The sequence below is a fragment of the Rattus norvegicus genome, chromosome 2 (genome assembly GCF_036323735.1).
Source record: "Rattus norvegicus strain BN/NHsdMcwi chromosome 2, GRCr8, whole genome shotgun sequence".
In the NCBI taxonomy this organism is placed as follows: domain Eukaryota; kingdom Metazoa; phylum Chordata; class Mammalia; order Rodentia; family Muridae; genus Rattus; species Rattus norvegicus.
This window is the reverse complement of record NC_086020.1, coordinates 135,497,085-135,517,214: the sequence shown is the minus strand read 5'-3', so window position 1 is coordinate 135,517,214 and position 20,130 is coordinate 135,497,085. Positions and strand designations below refer to the sequence as shown.

At 36.6% G+C, this 20,130-nt stretch overlaps 1 protein-coding gene across 2 annotated transcripts in view; it reads right to left on the bottom strand.

Moving 5' to 3' along the window:
* Nucleotides 1-933: 933 nt before the first annotated feature.
* LOC120100814 (rho GTPase-activating protein 20-like) overlaps nt 934-20,130 on the bottom strand; it is a 32,716-nt gene continuing 13,519 nt past the window's right edge. Inside the window, exons 8-19 of one of the 2 annotated variants that reach the window (XM_039103667.2) lie at nt 19,389-19,568; nt 17,475-17,644; nt 17,001-17,162; nt 15,172-15,281; nt 14,592-14,781; nt 11,089-11,350; nt 10,038-10,177; nt 8,645-8,803; nt 6,087-6,196; nt 4,841-5,024; nt 1,883-2,123; nt 934-1,191 (exon numbers count right to left, since the gene is read on the bottom strand). In XM_039103667.2, the coding sequence (XP_038959595.1) occupies nt 1,130-1,191; nt 1,883-2,123; nt 4,841-5,024; nt 6,087-6,196; nt 8,645-8,803; nt 10,038-10,177; nt 11,089-11,350; nt 14,592-14,781; nt 15,172-15,281; nt 17,001-17,162; nt 17,475-17,644; nt 19,389-19,568 (1,970 nt within the window). In that variant the 3' untranslated portion in view covers nt 934-1,129. The remainder of the gene's footprint in view (nt 1,192-1,882; nt 2,124-4,840; nt 5,025-6,086; nt 6,197-8,644; nt 8,804-10,037; nt 10,178-11,088; nt 11,351-14,591; nt 14,782-15,171; nt 15,282-17,000; nt 17,163-17,474; nt 17,645-19,388; nt 19,569-20,130) is intronic. The other variant, XM_063282885.1, reaches the window with a different exon arrangement.

Below are 20,130 nucleotides of genomic sequence, written 5' to 3'. Positions count from 1 at the left end.
ACTACTGAACAATATGCCAGGAATATCTGAACAAATTGCTCCTTTCAATTCTGTTCTCCAAATCCTATCTCTACGCAGAAGCTTGTAAAGATGCTTGTGCTATAGTACCCAGTTTTGTTTGTTTTTAATGTAAACTTTGGTGACCCAAATTCATGTCATAAAACCTGTATCTCAATTGCTTTAGACACTGAACCATCATATCAGGTCATTTTTTATATTATTAAAACTGTGATCCTCCTCTAATATCATCATGAGTGATGATTAATTTTAATCATTAATGGAATTTTATTTAGATCTATGACAAAAAAATTTGGTCACAACTCTGAAGGAATATTCAATGTCATTAGTTTCTGTTTTTGTTTACATAAATGATGTACTATAACTGGGCTGTACTATTTTTTAGGCATAGTTCCTGGAATGAATAAAAAGAAGAAACTCACTGAATATGAACATTCGTCATACTCTGCTTCTCAGCAAGGTGAACAACTTCACTAGCTGCAACATCCTGCCATCAGACCCGAAGAATGATGATTCCCTGAGCCAAGTAATGATCTATTTTTCCTAATGAAATTACTGTCTAGAGTACCTTTTCATAGAAATGGGAATATAATTTCTTTATAAAAAGTGTTGCTAAAACTCACAGGAGAGTCCAATGTTATTGTACTGCTAAGTAGTTGATTCTTAGCCATGTGGACTGTTGTTTGGTGAGAATCTGGAAGAATTCGGGCCAGATAAAGCCCCACCTTTCATTTGTTGGGCAGTACTCAGAATGTCATCTTCATGGTAGTCTGGAAGAAACTATGAATAAAGTGATTCTAGTGGGTCTGTCACATGAATACAGATTTGAGTAACAGAAGTAGAGGAGAATACTGAACATGCCATTTTCCAAAGACTGTGGAGAATCATAAATCAGCCACATTGGAGTCTAACAAATAATATAATTCAATAGTATTTATTATAATAGAGAATAATATATAATACATAACAGAAAATACATATAGTGAGTAAAACAATTATAGCAAACAATATGGTTAAATATTAAACTGAAGTTGATTCTTGTAATAATCTCTTCCGCTATGGTTTGTGGGAGGTAGAAGAGAACATTGAAATACAATGACCGGAAACTTCTTCAGTCATGAAGAATTTTCTCTTGTGGAACATTATATTTTGAAGTTGTTCCATTGTGGCCTGCTAAATGAAACATAAAATGTCAAAATTAGAAAAACATTCTCAGATAACAGATTCGTACCACTTCAGATGAAATTAATTTTTCAGTATATTTTTATACTCTAAATTCAGAATTACTTCAGTTAACAATATATCTGATTTTGAATGTTGTTACTTGTTAAATCAGGAATGTTTTAGCCTCTTTATTATTCTTCACATATGTGGTTGTAGTGGATCTTGGGCAACATAATATTCATACCAAGTGATAACCATTTGGCAAGATTATATCTCAAAAAAAATTAAACAAGGTTTTTGTCCAAAGATAGAAAAGCTTGTTAGAGCATGGTATAACCTTGTAGTATTTTTAGTGGATTTTTAAATCAAATAATAGTTTCTACGTTATCTTTTCAAAAATAATTTCATATCTAAGACATTCTATAATACTTATGGATCATGGGAAGAAGTAAGAGAAATATCACATGCAATATTCTGGAATTCTTATAGGGAATAATTATGGAATCCTTCTATTATACGTACATATGTACACACATACACACATATTCAAATGCAATTTCATTTAAGTGTTGTTTATAAACATTTCCTATAATCTAATATCATTATGTGCCCCAATGCTGCTCTGATATTTAAAACTTACGAAGTCAGAGAATGCTATCTACCTTCCATTCATTTGAATACTAATTAAAACTTCTCCTACCTGTAGGACCTCCCTCATGAGGAACAGCAGACGACATCTCTAATTCTTTAGTATTAGCCTTTGAGGTCTTCACATCGTGGTCATCTATGGTTTCAATCATAAGAGTTGCTTTGCCAGAAGTATTTAATGTATCAGAAGATAGGTTGATGTCATAAGACTTCTGACTATCTTCACAAAATATATTATCATTTTCTCCAAATAATTCTTGACAGTTGTCAATCATGAATTGTATAATGGACAACTGTAACAACACAAGGCAAAAACAAGATCCTCTCATTTCACATTGTTTACAAAATTGAAATCAATAAAATTTGAAATCCAAAATGATGAGGAAAAGAGCAGTTAGTATCAGCAGATATGAACCTGAGAAATGAAGTCTGTGTCTGAAATGGAGACTCTAATTTCTTTGTGAGTTATTAACATAGTAAAAAAATTTCATACATATTGCAAAGAATGAAGGAACTACTAAAGCAAAGAAATATTTCAGAGCTGATGAGCTGCCAGAATAAATATGAATGAATCAAATTAATAATGACTTCAAAGCTTTCTTTAATTGTTGATGTTCTGCTGGGGTGTGGGGAGAAGGTGGAGTTTCACTGTGAACATTTGAATGGGTTGACTGTCTAATTCCAAGCACCATAATATATGATCCCATCTTCATTACATATTTTGGGTGGATTACATGGCATGGCTTTCCTGGAGGAAGTACGTCATTGCTTAGGATTTAAGTTTACAGAAGCTAGGTGCCATTTGCAGTGTGCCCTCTGTGATTCATGTTTGCTTCCTAGGATGAAAGCCCTAAGGTCTCTGCTTCCTGTTTGGTTGTCCTTCCTTCCTTCCTGTAGCCACGCTCCTCTGTGATGCCATTGAAGAACTGTAATCCCTCTACATCTCTAAGTTCCAAATAAACACTTACTTCAATAAGTTCCATTGGTCCTTGTGTTTCTTTAAAGCGATAGAAAAAAAACTGAGAGAAGAAGTTGGTGAGAAGGGGTATCTTTGTTGATACAATGCCCCCATCCGATTTGTCTACTATATGGGGAAGTCTAAGGTATATTGATTAACAGTGAAATTTGGAAGGCCCGTATCTCCAAAATTGTGCCACCCTTGAGCTATTGGTCAAAGAAAGATATGAGGTGCAAAGCAATTGGCAGAACACCTACCCAACTCCTGCTTCACTTCTTGCCTCCAGGTTCCTGCCCTGCTTCGGTTTGTGCCATGACATTTCTCAGTATTTAACTGGTAACTAGAAGTATATCATCAAGAGTAACCTGTCCTCCATGAGTGGCTTTTCTTAAGTGTTTTATCACAGCGATAGTGGTATATATTAAGACAAGTTCTAAATGGAACGAGCTTTTCCCTAGGCTATCCTATGCCATTGTGTGTGATATCACATGACTTCCTTTCTGTGGAACTTTTTTTCTGGAAACTATTGGGTAAAATATACCCTTTCCTTTCCTTTTTTTTTTGTTGTTGTTTTGTGGTTTTTTTGTCAATCTTTTTCTTTTCAAAATGCATGTTTTTCACTGATTCTCTGTGAATTTCTCATCATGAAACACATTAACACTCATTTTCCTATCTTTCTGCCTGCCTTCTCCTCTGGTAACATCCCACCAGGATTTAAAAAATTAAAAATTTAGTAAATTTTTAAATGATTATTAAAGTGAGGGAAGAGGGGGTTGTAAGGATGGGACTTGGAGGAAGGAACTTATGGCAATCAGGATATGAAGTAAATAAATCAGTAAAAATATTAATTCATATGGATATAGTAAACTTAAGAGCTACAGAAAACCTGAGGTACATAAGATAGCAACTAAAATAATGCAAACATACACTATTCATTTTATATATGTAGGAGTTAGTACTAAAGTATTACAAAGTGCATTACATGATATACACTAGACTTTTATCAATATTCATTACATCACATAAAGTAATTATATGCAATTATATAATTATATGCACCTATATAATTATATGCAATGTGCATTTATATGACAAGCAGTGCAGTTGGGCGGTGAATATTTCTAAAGTATAATAATCTCACCACTAATTCATGCTGAAAGGGACCGGGTATAGATCTCTCTTGAGAGACACATCTAGAGCATGTCCAATACAGAGGTCAATGCTAGCAGCAAACCATCAAACTGAGAACAGGACCCCCTTGGGGGAAATTAGAGGAAGTATTGAAAGAGTTGAAGGAGTTTGCAACATAATAAAAACAACAATGCCAACCAACCAGAGCTTCCAGGGACTAAACCACTACTGAAAGAATATACATGGACTGACCCAGGGCTCCAACTGCATATGTAAGAAGATAATAGCCTTGTTGGGGCACCAGTGGAAGGGGAAGCCCTTGGTCCTGACAAGGTTGAACCCTGCCCAGTACACAGGAATATGTGGGAGAACTCAGGGGGATGGATTGGGGGAATATCCATATTGGGGAGGAGGAGTGGAGGGAATGGGGCCTATGGACAGGACATTGGGAAGGGGAATAACATTGAAATGTAAGTAATGAAATAAATCCAATAAAAATTGAAAAAATACAAATACTAAAAAAGGAAACACAAAAGAAAGACAAGTATCATGTGCTCCAAAGGATGTCTACAAGAGAAAACAAACAAAACACTAGGTAATCGGGATATTTTTTCAACTTCACTGTAGTCTCCTTGAACTACCACTATACATGCCAGGATGTTGCTGGTTAAAACATCAATATCTAAAATAAATATCTGTAAAGAAAAAAGGAAAGAAAGAACCAAAACGAAATGATTCAATTAAATCAAACTACATTAAAAGTTCCCTTTCCCAATCCTTCCTGAAATAGATCAGTGCATCTCCCAGACCAGAAAATGCAATTCTCAGGTGTCCCTTAATATCTGTAATCTTTCTGAGGTATTCCCAATTCCTGAATTACAATGACGACTTTGTTTCCACAGGGAAAATCAGACCCCTTACCTTCTTTGAGAGATCCCTCCCAAATAAGGTCTTGCAAGTCGGATTCCATAAAACATGAGGTGCTATGCGAACAGACAAGTCAAAGGTGTCTAAATGGTTCGTAGAAGCGGCTTTAATTTTTTGTAGAACACAGATGAGTTGCTTAAGCAAAACGTAGTTTGGGTTTGGCATCTTCAAAAGGATACTATACATAGAAATAGGAGAATTTTACTGATGGTCCTGCAACTAATGTTACTTACAAACCTCTAAATTAAAAAAAAAAATTGGTGTAAAAGTTTTGTAGACCAGCTCACTGGATAGTCAGAATTCAAAATGAATAAGAATATACAGTCAAAGTATTGCCTTAAGTTTTTTTCTGGAAATCACTTCTCCCTATAGAATTATGGGAAAGATTTAAATTTTGTATGAATTTCTGTATACTACAAGTATAGCTGTTACCCACAGAACCCAGAGGAATGGATCATGATCCCTGGTATTAGAGAGAATGAAGATTGAGGCAGGCCATGTCTGTTCTGTGTATGGAAACATCCAGTGTTGTTAAACAGTGAAACATCTTTCCAGCCACCATGTGAACACATTACATATCGAATACAGTATGAATGCATGTGACACTGTAGAAAATAAGGATCAAAAAGCACACTAGTGACCCTATACACTGCAATTATAAAAAGCTTCTGCTGTAGGCAAGGCAGAGATGTTGTGTTCCTGGGTAGCAATGTGAGCTCAAAGCTACTGCTACTTAGGAAATATTTCAGTGAAGTATCATACTGAAAAATGATTCAAAGAAGTCAAAGGTATTCCTTACCCAGACTTCTCTAGGTAGTTATATAGAGAAAGACAAACTTAGTAATAGCTTCAATCGGTGATATATATTTAACATGTGAAATACTCACAATACCATGATAAGAGAATGCAAATAACCCGCAGGCATTACACACATATACTTATTTTGTTTCACACAGGAAATCAAAGCAATAGTCAAGGCTGACTTGCACAAAACATGTTGCATAGGCTCTCTTGAAACCCATGACAATTATAATGTAGAAGACTCTCAAGCTGCGGAATTACAGGCATGATTCAACACTCTAGCTTGAGAAGTGCACGTTTTTATAAAGTGAATATACATGTCTGAGCAAAGGAAACCTCTTGGCATGGGACATCATTCCAGTTTTCAATCTATAAACACAAGCCTTTGTACCTTAAAAAAGCACTGTTTCTGTATTAGTGCAGTTCCCCATGTGCTTACTTTTGGATGGCTGCAATTTTTCCAAGGAGAGGTCCTTCATCTGGGACACTAAGCCAATTTTCATATAAATCACAAGAAAGTAAACTGCCTTTGATATTTTGGATAAAGTCCTTTTTTTAATGAAAAGAAAACAAAAAAGTAATGGTCAATGTATATTGTAGAATGTACTTGAGAAATAATTTTGTTTAAAATTTAGCAACTTAGACCTGTTATTCTTAACTTGTGTGTCATGAACTTTTTGGGGGTAACATTATATATCCTTCACATCAGATATTCCACAAATTGCACATTATAATGCATAACAGTAGCAAAATTTCAGTTATCAAATAATAGCAAAATGATGTCATGTTTAGGCGGGACTACAGCATCATGTACTATATTAGAGTTACAGGATTAGGGACGCTGACAACCACTGGTTGAGACCCTACTTCCTCAAGAGGTTTTCTACCTGTCAAGTACCCAGAACCTTGGCTCAAAAGTAGAACCTACAGGCAAGAACTTCTGTGTTCTTATCTAGACCTAGAATAAAAGAAGCAGATTTCTGGCTACACTATCATTGAAATAAACCTACTCTGTTCAAATTGCCATTCTTGGCTTGCAGTTTGCTCAACTACCTGCAAGCAGAGATCTACACTCCACTTCACAGCCTGACGTGTGGGACATCCAGACAGGAGTCTATCATAACTGCTCTCTGAATGGCTTCACCCAGCAGCCAACTGAACCAGATAAGGACCAGATAAGGAAACCCACAGACATACATAGGATAAAGCTCAGTGACTCACAGGGAAGAGTTGGGGAAAGAAATCATGGTCCTGAGAAGACAGGTATTCCACAGGAAGACCCACAGAGTCAGTGAAAATGGAACATTGGGAGCTATGAAGGACTGACCACCAATGCAATAGCATGTAGAAGGTGCATCATGACTTAGGGCACACGTGTGGGAAATGGGCAGCTCGGTCTCCATGTGATCTTCATGTAGAGTGGGGTTCCATAAATCTGTCGAGTGTCTGTGGAAATCGTTCACTCACTGGCCTCAGTGGAATTGATGTACTAATTCTGAAGGGAGTTCATGTGCCAGGATGTGAGCATAAATCAGGGGGCCCTAACCAGCTCAGAGGAAAAGGGAAGAGACTCTGAAGAGTGATGAGGTAGGGCCAGCACTCAAGATTTAAAAAGAGTAAATAAACAAATTATTAAATAAATAAGTAAATAAATAAGTAGAAAGCAATAATCAAATTACAGGAAAAAGAAAAAGAAAAAAGTGCAATAACCATTAAAAAAAATCAACAAAACTAAGAAATACCTAAATACTCTTCCAGAAAAAAGCAACCATCAAAAATGGCAGCGTCTGTAAATATCTCATTCTGATTGTATAATCTGGTGAATCTGTACTTCCTTTCACATAATATACAAGGGCACCTCTGCCTACAGGTCCACTTTGAATAGTTGTGAACTTTCTTGAGCATCCTGTTTTTTATGTCAGAAGATCTCCCAGTTTTATATCCATTCCTTTTAATGTGTAAAATATTCAACTATTTAGATTAATTGTAAACAGCAGCCTGGTTGAAGCACAGAAAAGTGTCTTTCTTCATGAAATACCACAATAAACTTCATGTTTTATCAAGGACTGCAAATCACAAAAAGGGAAGATTGTCTATTTTTTCTGAACTTTTAAATTGCTATGAATACACATGGACTCCTTCAGTTACTGATCTTCATATTCCTCTCCATGAGGTATCCAGATTTCTGGCAATGAGTGCCAGATGCCCTTGTCAGGCTCCCTGGCCAAAGAGGGACAATTCAGTAATTTTGCCTAACGTTATTAAGCATGCCTACTCTCAGAGCACTATCTTTTCTCTTGAGGTCTGGGCCATAGCTCCACAGTCTACTGAGATCCAAACTCAGATCATGGATCAAATAAAAAATAAAGCAATGATATTTGCTCCAGAGTTACTGCTGCTCACTGGTAAGTTAAGCATGGGAGACTATTTTGAAAAAGGTTAGGCTAATTTTTCATTATTTGAGAATTAGTTTGGCGATATTTGGCAAAAGTGGGGGTGCTGTTTTATTTATTTATTTTGGTAGAGATGGAAAACAGTTTCGTGTATTTACTGGACAGAATGCAACATCCAACTCTCTCATAACCTATTAAAATCTGTCATGGACTAGCTCTTTTTTACTGTTGTTATTTATGAGGAATACTTTTGGCCAGTATGATTTGAGATATGTGTTTTTAAACGCACATTTCCCACTATTTATTACTTGCCCTGCTATTGCTCACATGGTACAGTCAGAGGTGACGTCAGCGGGAACATTTGCATTGCCAAACCAAATTCCATCCAATATTTGAGGAAGTTAACTTCTAACAGATGATGTTCACCTGTGACTTTGTGAAGAATCTTTGAGCTTCTCAAACTTTTACCTACCTTGCCTCTTACCAAGAGGTCATGTGTCTATAGTTCAAGGAAACTGTCATCATCATGTAATCTCAAGGACAGGAACCACAAATATATCTCCAGAGGGATGCTGAATGTTGGTGATGCAAAAACATTCCTTACCATTACGACAGAAGCGACAGTGAGCACGGATTCTTCTTTCAAGTTAACATGTTTTCCGGTGTTAACCTTTTCCTTAAGGGACCAGTATGATTTTTCCGATTGCATTCTGAATATGTCATCAGAACATTGTCCTTTTTCCGCAATTACGGACAACATATCCTGTGCAGGATAAGGATAATCTTGGATTATTAGAGATCCACACACCTGAAGCACAAATATGTCTTTTACTGTGAACCTGAGCAAAGGCAATTTTGGAATGCCGAGCTACAGCATAGAAGACTAAAGGAGACCTTGAACTTTTTTGTTTTAGCCTCCAAATATGTTTCCTCCCTAATCCGTTTTTCCCAATTTGAAACTTTAAGGTTTTGTTGGATTCGGATAATCCTCAGCATTGAATCACACTTCTGTTCTAAAGCATTGTGGTGAATGGTCCTCTCTCATTTTTCTTTTTAATAGAATATCTTTCTATAAAGCATGCCATTCTAAGTTACCATTGGGTTATTTCTCTTTCAGAGATCATATCACTATATTATTTCCTGTTTCTCCTGGCCTCCTATGAATCTGAACATCGGAAACTTTTGAGACTTTTATTTCCTTCTTCTGTGACTTCTTATTTCCAGCTATCTATGCCTAAAGCTGCTGTCCCATTTAAAAACCCGGGTAAATTTCAATCATTCTTCCCTGGTTTCACAATGTAAATATGATGACCGTAAACATATTCACTCCCTATTTTCAATTGGTTACATGTTTATAATCATTGTTAACAGAAAATTCTGCTATAAAATACCATGTGTCTAACATGAACAACTTGCTCACACGCAGCATAAATTCCTGGCAGAGACATAGGGCTAAAATAGATGTTGGATAGTAAAGAAAATAGTAGCTGGAAATCTAGTAGTTTACTTAAAACAGACTAAATCATATTATGTGGAATTTACATATAGTCCATTAGGATTAAAATATTAGTATATAGCAAAGAACAATGTGAATATTTCGTTCAGTGATAATATCAAATCAAGGTCTACATATAATTTTAATTATAATATTGAGCAACCTCAGTTAAGGTAGATACTAGAGTAATATGGAGGCATAATGCGTTAGAAATTATTGATAGTTGGGGAATCAGCGGGGCACCTCCATAGATCCATTTCGTTCAACAAGCTTGTTAATTTGGGTCTTTGCTGAAATCAGTGCAGAATATAGGAATACAACTTCTTTTCTTTTTTTCATTTTTATTTACATTATATGACTCAAACATCATTGAGATTTACTTCTATTTTCATGAATAGCTTATCTATAGATTCATAGGGTTGGTGTAATAATTTGCTTAAAACAAAGCTTCAGAAAAAATTATGTGTAATAGGAGAGCTGTAAAATCCAAAATGAAACTCACAAGTATCACAGCAGGCACATTAACGTCTTTGAGAATATTGGGGGAACAATTCCCCAATTCTTTTTTGGTTTCTGCTGTTGGTGAATGTTGAACAGGTTCTGGTTGGGTTGTGTACTCATGTCCTTCACCTTTCTCTGAGGCTACGAAAGAAGGGAAATCATTTGCTGTAATTGAAGTCACTTAGCCCTTGAATGCCCTTTTCATTTTATAGCCTGCATGTCTTGTACATCATCACAAATACACAGAAAATAACTAATCAGTATCATAACATTTAATAATAAGATTGCTTCATAAGGCACTGGATATATAGCTGCATATGGACCAAATTTCTTGTATAAAAATTTAAGTCTTCTGTTTGCCTTGAAAGCTATGCATATAGGTATTAGCATAAAGCATTAATATATTATGAATTTTTGACCCCATCGTGTGACTTTTTTGACTGAACAGCCATGGACAACTGTAAACTAACAGTAAAACAACTTGCCTGATTTCATTTCTATTACAGTCCTTCAGTTTCCTGCCCTGAACTGTGAGCTCAAATCTGATATCATTCAGTCTATGTTGCCAATATGGGTATATTATGCTATACTCTAGGACTTGCATATGAGAAAAGCATGGTGGCACATTCCTTTGTTCCAAGATTATTCCAAGGAGCAGGGCCTAGGAGATCTTTGTGAGTTTGAGGTCAGCCCAGTCTACAAGGTTAGTTTGAGGACAGCCAAAGCTTTTACATAGAGAAAACCCAATTTGGAATTGAATTGCTCTCCTACTATGAGAATCTAGGTTAATAATCTACACTGTAAGTATCATTTCTTTAAATATCCTTAATTACTAATCTCATTTCTGGTATTAGCCTCTAAGATAAACTCAGGACCAGTGACAAAAGGTACCAAACTTTGTAGGCAAATTTTAACACTAGGGTAATACAAGCCCCGGTGAAATTTCCCATCACGTGACTTAGAAAATTCTTCATTGCTCTTTGTTGTAGTTCATGTTTTCTGTGCTTAAAGATTCTAAGTTTTAGTTATGGCAGTAGAACAACTCTACACACCTAGAAGGCCCTCATATGGAATTGAAGCAGCTGCACCACTTCTCGGCAGTTCATCAAAATCAGGGGTGCATGTCCTGTCACCTGGGCAGCTGCTGAGTCCATGTTCCGTTTCCTCCATGATCCCATTGCTAGATGGAGGATTCTGGGAACATGGGTACTTCGGTCCAGCAGGATGGTACAGCGATGTTTCATACCAAACTGCCACAACGTCCTCTCCAAACAGTTCTGGAGAATTGTCGATCATAAATGATACCAGAGAAATCTGTGACAAAAGGGGAAAAAAGAAAGGTTCTTTGTCATTTTGCACGGTTACAAATCACATTTTACTTAGGATTCTTTGAGGTTAAAAGTAGGCAACATCAAACTCAATAGAGAGAAACTTGAAGCAATCCCAGGAAAATCAGGTGCTGGACAAGGGTGCCCATTCTCTCCCTAGTTATTCAATATAGTACTTGAAGTCCTAGCCAGAGCAATCAGACAACCAAAGGAGGTCAAAGGGACAAAAATTGGAAAGAAGTCAAAATATCACTATTTGCAGATGATATGCTAGTATACTTAAGTGACACCCAAAAGTTCCCTGAGAGTTATGATAAATAACTTTAGGAAAGTGGCTGGATATAAAATTAACTCAAATCAGAATCTTTCTTCTACTCCAAAAATAAACAGGCTGAGAAAGAAATCAGGGAAATGACACCCTTCAAAATAGTCACAAATAACATCAGATACCTCAGAGTGAGTCTAAACTATCAAGTGTAAGATCTGTATGACAATATACTCAAGGCTCTGAAGAAAGAAAATGAAGTAGATCTATGAAGATGGAAAGATCTCCCATAACCTTGGATTGGCCAACTAATATAGTTAAAATGGCCATTCTGTCAAAATCAATTGCAGGTTCAATACAATTCCCATCAAAATTCCAACTCATTTCTTCACAGAGTTAGAAATAACAATTTTCAAATTCATTTGGAATAATGAAAAACTCAGGTTAATGAAAACTATCCTCAACAATAAAGAACTCTGGGGGGATCACCATCCCAAACCTCAAACTATTTTACAAAGCAATAGTGATAGAAATGCATGGTATTGGTAAAAAGACAGGCAGGTAGATCAATGGAATAGAATTTAAGACCCAGAGATAAACCCACACAACCTATGGTCACTTGATATTTGACAAAGGAGACAAAACCACACACTGGGAAAAAAAAGATAGCATTTTCAACAAATGGTTCTGGTTCAACTGGAGGTCAGCATGTAGAAGAGTGCAGATCGATCCATTCTTATCACCTTGTACAAAGCGTAAGACCAAGGATATCCTCATCAAAAAAGATACACTCAAACTAATAGATGAAACAGTGGGTAAGAGTCTCGAACACATGGACACTGAGCAGAACACCAATGGCTTAGGTTCTAAGACCAAGAATGGACAAATGGGACCTCATAAAACTGCAAAATTTTCATTAAGGTAAAGGACACTGTCATTAGGACAAAATGGCAAGCAACACATTGAGAAAAGATCCTTATCAATCCTACATCTGATAGAGTGCTAATATCCAATATATACAAGAACTCAGGAAGTTAGACTTCAGAGTAAAGTAACTCTACTTATAAAATGGGTACAGAGCTAGAGATGAATTCTCAGCTAAAGAATATCGAATGGCAGAGAAGCGCCTAAAGAAATGCTCAACATTCATAGTCATCAGGGAAAGCAAATCAAAACAACCCTGTGATTCCACATCACCCCAGTCAGAATGACTAAGATAAAAAACTCAAGCGACAGCAGATTCTGCCAAGGATGTGGGGCAAGAGAAAGACTCTTCCATTGCTGGTACAACAATTCTGAAATCAGTCTCGAGGTTCCTCTGAAAATTGGATATTCCACTACTTGAGGACCCAGCTATACCACTCCAGGGCATATACCCAAAAGATGCCCCAACATATAACAAAGACACGTGCTACACTATGTTCATAGCAGCCTTATTTATAATAGCCAGAAACTGGAAAGAACCAGATGGCTTCAAAAGAGGAAAGAATACAAAAAATGTGATACATCTACACAATGGAGTAGTAAACAGCTATCAAAAAAATGACATCATGAAATTCATAGGCAAATGGATGGAACTAAAAAATGTCATCCTGAGTGAGGTAACCCAATCACAAAACACACACATATAGTATCCATTCACAGAAGTGGATATTAGCCCAAAACTTTAATTGCCCAACATACAATCCACTGACCACATGAAACTCAAGGAGGATGACCAAAGTGCAAATGAGTCAGACCTTCTTAAAAGGGGGAATAAAAATATTGATAGGAGCATATATAGAGGCAAAATTTGGAGCAGAGACTGGAGGAATGACCATTCAGAGCCTGTCCCTCCTACCAGTCCATCTATATACATCCAGCAAATCTAGACAAAATTCATTAAGCCAAGTAGTGCCTGGTGACACAAGTGTGATGTAGTTGTCTCCTGAGATACCCAGCTAGAGCAGGACAAATACAAAGGTGAATGATGACAGCAAACCATTCAACTGAGAACAGCGTTCACATTTGTGGAGTCAGAGAAAGGTTTAAAGGACCTGAAGAGGCTTGCAAACCTATAAGAACAAGAATACTAAACAACCAGAGCTCCCAGGGACTAAACCACTACCCAAACAGTACACATGGACAGCCACATGGCTCCAGCTGCATATGTAGCAGAGGATGGCCTTGTTGGCCACAAAAGAGAAGAAGCCCTTAGTCCTGCCATGGCTGGACCCCTCCAATATAGGCAATTGTCAGGGCGGGAGGTGGGTGGGGGATGTTTGGGAGGAGGGGATGCCTTATAGAAGGGTGATGGGGTGGGATAGGCAGTTTAAGGACAGCAAATCTGGAAAGGGAATAATATTTGAAATTTAAATGAGAAATATCCAATAAAACATTATTATTAAAAGAAAAAAGAAAAATTGTGAAAGATCATCATTGGTTATAAAATTAAGGGGAAATTTGTTGAGAGATTTTGAGTTCAGATGATCAAGTGTTATCATCACAGTGCAATATTATATGAGAGGATGATTTTCGGTTTTCAAATTGTGATGGCCAGCATGTGTTATATACTGTCCACTTGATTGATTTTGGTTGCCTTTATTTGATTGAGGACACCCCCTTCTACACTGATTACATTAGAATTCTGACTTCATTGCTAAACCCAATACCCAGAATTCATTTTTTATCATTTCACAGAATTTTCTTCTTGAGACTTTAGTCTAAGAATATTCTAAATCACAATTGACAAAACACTGAGTCACTGAGCTCAAATAATAATTTGAATTTTACTTACTTAAAAGGCACCAATGATTCTTCCTCTCCAGAAAAACAGCAAAGGTGTATGTATTTTACAAAATGAACCAAAACCAAAACCAAACAATCAACAATAATAAAATAGCCCAGACTCTCAGGACAACCCTGTTTTCCTGTCTCATTATCAAGGCTTATCAAACTAGTCATGGAGGTCTTATCTAGTTACCTTTTTGGCGATATCATTTGTCAATATGTTATTTCTGTAGCTAGGAAGCCATAAAATACATGGGGCTGTCTGAAGAGACAGAATGAATGATGACATATTATTGACAGAAGACTTTGTTTTTATTTGATGTAGTATTCTAAACAGTTGTCTGAGAAGATCAGCATTAGGTTTTGGAAGTTTTTCTAGAAGACTGAACAAAAAAAAACCCAGTTATTTTAAAACAAGTTCACTCAATTTATAAATATGAAGAAAGGGGACAGACTACTTGTATCTTATGAATGGGCATGTGTGAATAAAATGAAAATGTATACTCAAAATATTGCTTGAAATGTTTCCGCAGATTCGGGGTAAAGTGACAAATTTAACTGGAATACAAAGCTGAGATCAGAAGCATAGTCCACTGTGCCTCCCCTGTCACACTTCTGTTTGAAAATGTCTTCCAAGTGTGTGAACAATTGTAATCATTTCCTGTCACTCAGTATTTTTAGTGAATATTTCTGTGATGTATAATCTCTAGTGTGTGCAAGCAAATATTACTTCTATTTTGTTGATATTGTTCATGTAAGTTGCCAACCATTACCTCTTCACTGCTGCTAATTTCTCTTTGTCATTCACCTTCTCGGGTACAGCAAGCCACTGGTCATATAATTTGGAAGTCAGTAAACTTCCTTTGATAGATTGAAGAAACTCCTTAGGAGAGAGAGAAAAAGATATTTTGTAGAAAATTAAATTATGGAGATTATTCACAACGTATTCAACTCTAATGTTTAAGTTAGTTCTAACTTTCTTTACAACTCCCAAACTTCGCCCTAGTTAGAATGTTGAGTGATATGTAGGTCCAGTAAGCTTTGTCCATCAACACTGGAAAACTGGGAGCAGATTTTCAGATGGGCTTGGAGTACAGAAAAATCTCTTCTTAGCTCAACGTGCTTTTAGTGGACAACTGAGCACACAGAAGAGATCAATACGTCAGATCATGAAGTATATTTTTATTAATCATACCATTTATTTACATCTCAAATGGTGACACACTTCCAGGTTACCCCTCCACTAATCCCCTATTCAACATCTGCTCTCCCCAAATGACAGAAATACAAAATTCTGGTAACTAAACAAAAACAATGATAGTAAGTTATTACCTGATCTGAGGTGCAGAAATCATGTTTGTTACTGGGATCATGGGATCACATGAGGTCACAGCTCTTACAAAAGGTTCTATCATGATTTCACCAAACACGCATGATTCCCAAATCTGTTCTGAATACTTAGGCTAATATTTATAGATAATGTAGCCCTTACCCATGGATGAAAAGTATTACAGAAAACCACAGCTATTCAAGGTACAGAGAAGAAAATATCTTTTGGCTCCAAGCCCCACTGTGTACATACTACATACTAACTCCTGAACTTTGGGCTTCAAACATTGGTTAAGAGTCAAAATCTATACATCAGAAAATCAAGAAATGTGAGGGAGACTTCACTTTTGATAGTCAAACAGTACAATACGTGTGGCAAAACAATTTCTGAATAAAATATCGTACATGTTAATAACACTAACTGGGAATGAGTAAATATTGTGAAGATAAATTACTAGAAGAAGAATTATATGGACATAAATATTAAAAATGTTAGAAAAGTAGTTTTTCCCGAAAGGGAACGCCCTAATTTGCAAGCAAATCACAGTTGGTTTGCTCAGAAATAGTCCATGTACTTCCAAGTCCATAGATTTATCAGGTTGTTTTAATATATTTATGTACTCCTTTTAAAACATATAATAATAAAAGCAAAGGAAAATGGGCCATGTAGTTTGGCAGAAGTCAGAGATCGAGATGGAAACAAACTTAGAGCAAGGGAAAGGAAGGAGTGAAATGATGTAATTGAATGCTAATTTTAAATAAAGAGAAAATATCATCTTCCGGTGCTGAAGGTATGGCAGAGTGATTACGTATACGTGTTTCACAGCCATGAGGATCTGCATTCGATACCATTATCTCTTGAGATAGATTCAAGTAGGTCATGAGAGCCTACTTGGTATGTGTAGCAAAGAGATACATGAGGGAATCCCATACTCTACATTGAGGAATGACAAAGCATGAAGAACACTGGTAGTCAAATGCATCTGACTATGCATGGATACCAGGTGACACTTGTATTCAGGTATAAAGTGACCCTCCATGTCCCCCATGAAAAAAAATCAAATGAAAGAAATTAGTTACATTACTGCTCATTCGGACCAGATTTTGGTTTGAATCCCTATTCCTTATGTTGTTGAAGAGCAGAAGAATCTTTGAGCTTACCAGATTTCTCTCATATGTACCTAAGGCCACTCGAGGGAATGCGTGATGAAGGAAACCACTCATGTACACTCAGAGAAATCATGAGCTTGGATGATAAAAGGACTTTCCTTACCTTTAAGATCCAGGCTACCACATGCACTGGTTGCTGATATATATCCACATTTTCCCCATTGTCCAATTTCTCCTTTATTGTTTTGCATAATGTTCCACTGGGAGTTAATAAAAATATACCGTCTGTTGTAGGTCCTTTATCTTTTACTCTGGACAGCATGTCCTGAGAGGAAGAAAGGGGAATGCATATCTGTCAGACATCATGCAGCACAAAGCACTACTGGCTCCTTGAGAACCAGAGCAATGGTGGGCACAGATGCAGTGCAACTGCTAGCATGGACACAGAGGATCTCGAACTGGCTGTTTGTTTGTTTGTTTGTTTGTTTGTTTTTGTTTTTGTTTTCTTTGTTTTTTTTGCCTCAATCTCTTGTTGTACACATCGCACCTTAATATTAAGCTTGAAAGATCAGGCTACACTTACTTTTTAATTAGATTTTCCTTAGGAAATTCCCAAAAGGAATCATGTGAGACCTACCAGAATTATGGTGGGCAGTTTGCCATCCTGACAAATGGAGCTCAAATCTTGCCCAAAAAGTTTTCCTCTCTTATCATCTCTCGGGTCACTGCATTCTTGGTCATGGTGGGGCACAGAGCCCCCATGGAAACATGATGTCATGCAAGATTTTCTAGGTCTTTCCTTTGCATCTAAGGAGGAGATGAGATGATCATTACCTGGAATAGTGTAGTTTATAGTGGCCCTTTAGAAAAACAAATCCCAATTGGATAATGTCCCAGTTGGAATTGGTTAGTCATCCTGTAGTGTCTATATATTTTTCTTCCCTATACTCTATACAGTTATTCATCTTAGAGATATCTCAAAGACATGATCCGGTGGGAATTCTCACAAGATGCTAAGTTGCACTGCATCATAAGATACTTGGTATCTAATTGTACAAGTTCCCTGAACTATGTTCAGGTAGTGTCATTAGTAGTCATATTCGTTTTCATAGTCACCCTCAATTTTATTCACATCAATCTGTTTTCTATTCTCTTCAAATGTCATAGTGAAGATCTCCCCATTTGTAGTTTTCTTGTTACACTCTGAGAAGAACCACTGTTAAATTTTTCTCCAAAGACCATACATGGACTGACCCTGGGATCCAACCTCACAGGTAGCAATGAATAGCCTAGTAAGAGCACCAGTGGAGGGGGAAGCCCTTGGTCCTGCCAAGACTGAACCCCTGATGAACGTGATTGTTGGTGGTAGGGCTGTAATAGGTGAGGATGGGGAGGGGAACACTCATATAGAAGGGGAGGGTTTAGGGGGATGTTGGCCCGGAAACCGGGAAAGGGAGTAACAAGTGAAATGTAAACAAGAAATACCCAAGTTAATAAAGAAGGAGAAAAAAATAAATTTTTCTCATCAGCTTTTTGTCCCATTCATGAGACCGTATCCATGAGTATATTGTCAAACTCTGCGCCCTGGTTCCAGTAGTGTATGTTCAAATATGAGATCAAAGTCTCTTTTTCTCTTCTCAGACTTCCTTAAGAAAATTGGACCATAATGAAATCTTACATATGTTACTTAAAACAAAAGTATTAAAAGTAAAGAAGGAGTCTTGTAACAAAGTATAAAATATTTTTTCTCCATGTAACATAGTGGCTATTTGTCTAAAACAAAAAAATACAGGCGTGGAAACACAAGTAACACCATACAGATTGAACATGATGAATGAGTTGGTGTGTAAATGCATGTTTTCATGTTCACATGTATTCTAGCATGTGTGTGTGCGTGTGTGTGTGTGTGCACATGTATTCATACAAACAATATTTTTAGAAAAACAAGAACATAAAAGCAATAGAGGCATATGCAAGAGTAAAGGGAAAAATAATGAAATATTGCCATTATTTGAAAAAGAGCCCCAGAACTTAAGTACTAGTTCTATTTGAAATCCAGATGCAGGTGTAAAAGACATAAAATATGTGTGCTTTCGTGGAACTGAATTGAGATTAGAGTCTCAACTCAGAGACTACGGTTACTTATACTCTAGTTGGAAAGAGATTATTTTCAATTCTCTACATTTGACTTTTCTGTGTCTCTTGTAGTTCAATAGTTTAAATGCACTCTTTAGGTACTTTTCTGCTTTGGTCATGAAACACATGAAATCATATTCTAGTGGAACAAAAGATGTGTGCACACATTTATGTCCATATTGTGCCTTAGCATACCAGCTTATTTTGACTATCTCTTTGGAACAAATGGAATGTTTTCCCTATAACCTTGATATCAGAATATAGAAATGTCAAACTGGACCTAGGACATATTGTTTTGTTTATGGTATGTTTTCTACAGTGCCCCTCCCATGAAAGAAATGACAACGTGTATTGATATTTCATGTGAAATTGAAGTGGGAACCGCGATGGTAATGAAGGAAGGTGGAGGACTCACCTTGCTGCTGGCTTCCAGCTGAGTCTCTGGGCTTTAATATGAACTGCCCTCCTGTATCCCAGCTTTGGTTTTCCATAAACAGCCCAGGCAAGGGGGGGAAAGCCGTGAAAATTTTTGAGTTCGATTTACTGAGGTTATTTTGAACGTTGTTCATTATAATGTCATATGGATACTCGTGGCCTATGAGAAGAAAATAAGATGAGTGGAAACTGATAATAACGAGTGTAAGCAACCTTTCCAATGGGATTAGCAAGCAATGCTCTATTTCAGGACTCATCCTCTTCTGGACACTAGAGACTGTGCATCCTAAGCATAGGGAGACTGACAGGGATATTGTGAAATAGCAAGTTTGTGTACGCTGACAACTCTGAAATCAAGGAGAAAAATGTCAATTTATCATTTCATTTAGATAATAGAGCGCTTTGTATGGTAGAGTTATGCTGTTTTCTACTCTGACTATACTAAGATCTACCAGTTGGAGTCTTGATATCATTAAGATCTTTACATTGTAAGAAACTTACTTTACTTGACTAGATGTATATCAATCAATTTTACTATTTCTCACAACAATATACATATACATACACACATAATATATATTGCTATTTCTCACAATATACATATACATACACACACATATATATATAATATATATATATATCTTCATATGGTTTGAGGACTAGTACTATATAAGTAATTCTATTAGCTATGTTAAGCACTTTTCTGTCGAAAATTTTAACTC